Source organism: Mustela lutreola, chromosome 5 (assembly GCF_030435805.1).
Source record: "Mustela lutreola isolate mMusLut2 chromosome 5, mMusLut2.pri, whole genome shotgun sequence".
Classification (NCBI taxonomy): Eukaryota; Metazoa; Chordata; class Mammalia; order Carnivora; family Mustelidae; genus Mustela; species Mustela lutreola.
Window position 1 is genome coordinate 154,362,336 of NC_081294.1, and position 5,253 is coordinate 154,367,588.

The following is a 5,253-nucleotide window of genomic DNA, read 5'->3' on the forward strand; positions in this document are numbered from 1 at the left end:
TATAGCTATCTTAGAATTCTGCTTTAAATTGCATTTCTATTTTTGTCTCTGAATAGACTGACTGTGACCTCATTAACTGTAATTAGATTTAAATATTTTTGATTCATCTTTAGCATCTGATAGAGAGGCTGGCTGTGAACAGCAAGATAAAGAAGTAAATGGTAAATTGGAGTCAGAAATATCATAGTGTTGTTCAACTTTGCTCTCTGAATCTCAGTTCCATGAACAATTAATTGCTATGTGCATTAAAGCAGATAACATTTGGGGAAACAACTAAAGCCTTCTCTGATAAATAGCAATGACTGTCTAAATACTACTTCCTGTCCTCTGAAATGTAAGTAGATAGTAGAAATTCTAAGATGAATTTCAACTTGGAAAAACATGTACTGGATACAAATTAGATAGATTTCTCATAAAGTTCTGCTTAATCAGGGTTAAAATAAGATATGTATGTATATCTTATTTTAGCGATAAAATAAGATATATATAACTTATTACATATATAGATATGTATATCTTATTATATGTCTTATTTATATTATATTGTAATTATTATATATTTATAATTTATATTTATATATAAATTTATATAAATTTATATTTATCTTTATCTATATCTTTATTCATTTATCTTTATCTTTTTATATTATATTATATTATTTATATATATTCATAATATATATTATCAATATCTTATTTATCTTATTTATAAGGGTAATAATATATATTATTATATATATCTTATTTTATCGCTAAAATAAGATATACAATATATATATAATATATCTTATTTTAGCAATAAAAAAAGATATATCCATAAAATAAGATATACATATCTTATTATGTATCTTATTTTAGGGGTAAAATAATATCTTATCTTATTATATATATAATTAAATATTATGTATTTAAAATATATAGTATAGATATCTTAAAGTTTATTTTTATAGAATAATTATACATGTATATAATAAGTATATATATATACATATATATGTATAATACATATACACACATATACACTCCTAAGTTATTTAGGACTACAGAAATGGTCCAATCAAATCTTTAAATGCATAAATAAATATTAAACTTGTGAACTGACATAATGGATCTCATATTTTCAAATGATAATAGTAGTAGCCATCTCTTACATAGATTCTGCATAATTATTACTGTACCTATTAACTATTTTATTCATAAGTCATCTGTAACCAGTAATGGTCAAGCACTTTCCTCATTTAATCCTAAACATGTGCATGATATAGCATTATTCTTTTCCTCTTTTTTATGTATGTAGAATGAATGGAGGTAGAGTGCATAGAGGATAAGCTGGACACACAGCCAGTGTGGCTTCAGAGTTGGAGCTCCAAAATGGTGACCCTAGGCTATCTAAGGGTTTGGTCATTGGTTAGGATCATGATCTGTTTGGGGGGATTTGTGGATTACCCCAAACAATCACAGTGCCTCACTGTGGGGTTCAAGAATTTCATATAGATTTTCCCCAAATTTTGTTGAGGTTACTTTTTATTTTTCTTTATTATACATTTCCTTTTTCTTTTTTAAAATTTCAATTCAATTAGTGAACTTAATTAGTAATGTTCCATGGTTCATTAGATTGTTCTTTTTGCGGTATTACTGACTTAAAATTCTACTAGTTTCAGTTTTACAAGGTAATGATTTGATAATTCTGTGCACTGTGAAATTAGTTTTTCTCATATGAAATTATCTTTTTTCTTTTGTAGAATGCACCTTAAAGCGTTTTTAAGATTTCTGTTGAAGGGACACCTGAGTGACTCAGTCAGCTGGGCATCTGCTTTTGGCTTGTGTCATGATCTGGGGTCCTGGGATTGAGTTCTGTATCAGGCTCCCTGCTCAGCCTGGAGTCCGCTTCTCCCTCTTCCTCTGCTTGCCACTCTCCCTGCTTGTGCTCTCTATGTCATATAAATGAAAAAACAAAAAACAAAAAACAAAAAAACAAATCTCAGTTCGATTCTTAGACCAGAGAGGTTAATGGTATTTTGTTTATCTATAATAAAAATTCTAGAAGGAGAGACTGTGCGTGTGTGTACACACACACACACACACATACATAATACATATATACATATATACACACATATTTAAATACATATATACATATATATGTATACATATATACATATACATATATACACACATATATACACACATATATACATATATATGTATGTATATATATATAAATTCTACATTTTGATTCATCTTTTGTGTTTCATTAAGGCAACAGCTAACCTAAACATTTACATGCTTCTGGGTAAAGGATATTATATCAAAAGGAAAACTCATGATACAATGAACAATGCAAACTCCCAAATGGTAAATTTATATAAATACAGATAATGTGTATTCTTTAAATCTATAAAACAATGGATTTTTTTTTTCTGATAACATAATTGGGTTTTCATTCTCTCTTTCTCTCTCAACACATTCATTTCAGTGGGTGGTGTTTTGTGATTGATTCATTAATCCCAAAGATTTCCTAGGTTGCCCAGATGAAATCACATGGAGAACATCAACTGGCTAGCTAACCACACTGGAAGATCAGATTTCACCCTGGTGGGAATCTTCAGTGAATCCAAACACCCAGCTCTCCTTTCTTTGGTCATTTTCGTGCTTTTCCTAATGGCCTTGTCTGGAAACACCATCTTGATTCTATTGATACATTCTGATGCCCACCTCCACACACCCATGTATTTTTTCATTAGCCAGCTATCTCTCATGGACATGATGTATATTTCTGTTACTGTGCCCAAGATGCTCATAGACCAAGTCATGGGTATGAACAAGATCTCAGACATAGAATGTGGGATACAAATGTTTCTCTATGTGACACTAGCAGGTTCAGAATTTTTTCTTCTAGCCTCCATGGCCTACGACCGCTATGTGGCCATCTGCGATCCTCTTCATTACCCTGTCCTCATGAACCATCGGGTGTTACACCTTCTAGCATCTGGCTGCTGGCTCCTGGGTTCAGTGGATGGTTTCTTGTTTACTCCCATCACCATGACCTTCCCCTTCTGCAGATCTCGAGAGATACATCATTTTTTCTGTGAAGTCCCTGCTGTATTGAAACTCTCTTGTTCAGACACTTCCGTCTATGAGATTTTCATGTACCTGTGCTGTGTCCTTATGCTTCTCATTCCTGTGATAGTCATTTCAGGATCTTACTACTTTATCCTCATCACCATCCATAGGATGAACTCAGTAGAAGGACAGAAGAAGGCCTTTGTCACTTGTTCTTCCCACATGACTGTGGTCATCCTCTTCTATGGGGCTGCCATTTATACTTACATGCTCCCCAGCTCCTACCATACACCAGAGAAGGACATGATGGTATCTGTCTTTTACACCATACTCACTCCCGTGCTCAACCCTTTGGTCTATAGTCTAAGAAATAAGGATGTTATGGGAGCTCTGAAGAAAATGTTGAATGTGGGACTTGTCTTTCAAGAAACTATAAAGTAGGGGCACCTGGATGGTTCAGTAGTTTAAGCTTCTGCCTTTGCCTCAGGCCATGATCCCAGCCAGAGTTCTCGGATCAAACTGTGCTTTGGGCTCCCTGCTTAGTGAGGAGTCTGCTTTTCCTTCTGCCCCTCTAACTCATTCTCTCTCACTCAAATAAGTAAAATTTTTTTAAAAGAAACTATATAGTAGGAAACTGTTATATATTGCCTCCCTGTATTAAAAAAGAAACCCTCTGAAAAACAATCTTAGGGGTTTGAAGTGATGGGGGTGTGGGAGGATGGGGTAACAGGTGGTGGGTATTATAGAGGGCATGGATTGCATGGAGCACTGGGTATGGTGAAAAAATAATAAATACTGTTATGCTGAAAATAAATAAATTAATTTTAAAAATTAAAAAAAAGAAACCCCCCTTTTTATTTTTTTAATTTTTATTTTTTAGAAAGTCTTTAAATTTCTAATTTTTATTCTTTCAAAACATTTCTTACAATTATATTATAGTTATTTTATATTTAGTGAAGTTGATAACTTCACTCTGACTATGTAGAACACCCATATTCTTAGGAAATACATAATTAAAATATTTAGAGAAAAAAGATCAAGTGATTCTATATAATTGCTTGAAATGAGGGAGCAAGAAAAGGGTGGTGAAGAGAAAGAGGTAAAAAAAATGTTAACTGTTGAGTCTGGGTAAATAGGTATGTGGCTGTGGTTTATACCATTCTTATTCATACTACTTTTCTCTAAGTGTAAAATTTTATAATCTTATAAAATATGCTCATTTCAATGTGACTAATTATTATTGTGACAATCCTGTAATCTCCATACTTTGTATCATCCCTTAGTTTGCTAGACCACAATGATATGCACTATGTGGACATGGTCCAAAACTGAAAGCACCTAGTGGTTAAAATGTAGGTTTTGTATCTATGCTTGCATAAGAAATTGCGGGACAAATATGAACTCAGGATGAAAGGAAGATTTAGGGGAGATTCCCTGCTTGAGGTGATGTCTGAATCGAGTTTTGAAGTATGTACTTTATTGAACAAAAAAAGAGAAGCATGATATCAAATATACAAACTTTGTCATTTATTCAATAAATACTTAAACTCTTATAATCCAAAATAACAGCTAAATGAGTTTAAAGTTTGAGCACTATATGGTTGCTGTTTTCAAGGAATTTGAACCTCTATAGTTTTATATGGAAAGAGGTACCATACAATTATGATAAGCCTAATATATATATGATGCTAATGCGGAAAGTGTATGACTCATAAGTACACATCTGTTCTAGGTGTGATACATGGATTTGGTCAAAAAAGGGGACTGAGATCAGCCTCTGTAACTCAGTACAAATGTTGACTAGATGTTCCCTCAGATAAGTACAGGAGACTGTGGCAGAAGGGACGTTCTCAGGGACAATATGCCACAGAAAAGGCACAACATGTGCAAATGTCTGAAGGTTGGCAAAGCATAAGGGATAAATGTTTCAATCGCTCATTCTTTCCTACTTTAGTTTATATAAATCTTTCTTGCCCTTCTGTGACCCAGAGTTTTACAAGCAGCAGTGAAATGATTAGATCTGCACTTTAGAAATGTTAAATTAGTGGTCATTTGGGGAAGTGCAGCGCTGCAAGTAGAGAGACGAAGTGAGCAAAGATGGTGAAGTAGATGGTGTTGATCTAAATTGAATGGACCATGCCTTGACACCAGAATGGACTGGATGGAGGAATGGTATATTTGGAATATGTG

General features: G+C 33.1%; 1 protein-coding gene across 1 annotated transcript; it reads left to right on the top strand.

Annotated features, from left to right (window-relative positions):
- Positions 1–2,541: 2,541 nt before the first annotated feature.
- On the top strand, positions 2,542–3,504 carry LOC131831447 (olfactory receptor 2T4-like). The gene has a single exon (XM_059173501.1). The coding sequence runs from the start codon at positions 2,542–2,544 to the stop codon at positions 3,502–3,504; it is 963 nt and encodes a 320-aa protein (XP_059029484.1).
- Positions 3,505–5,253: the final 1,749 nt, after the last annotated feature.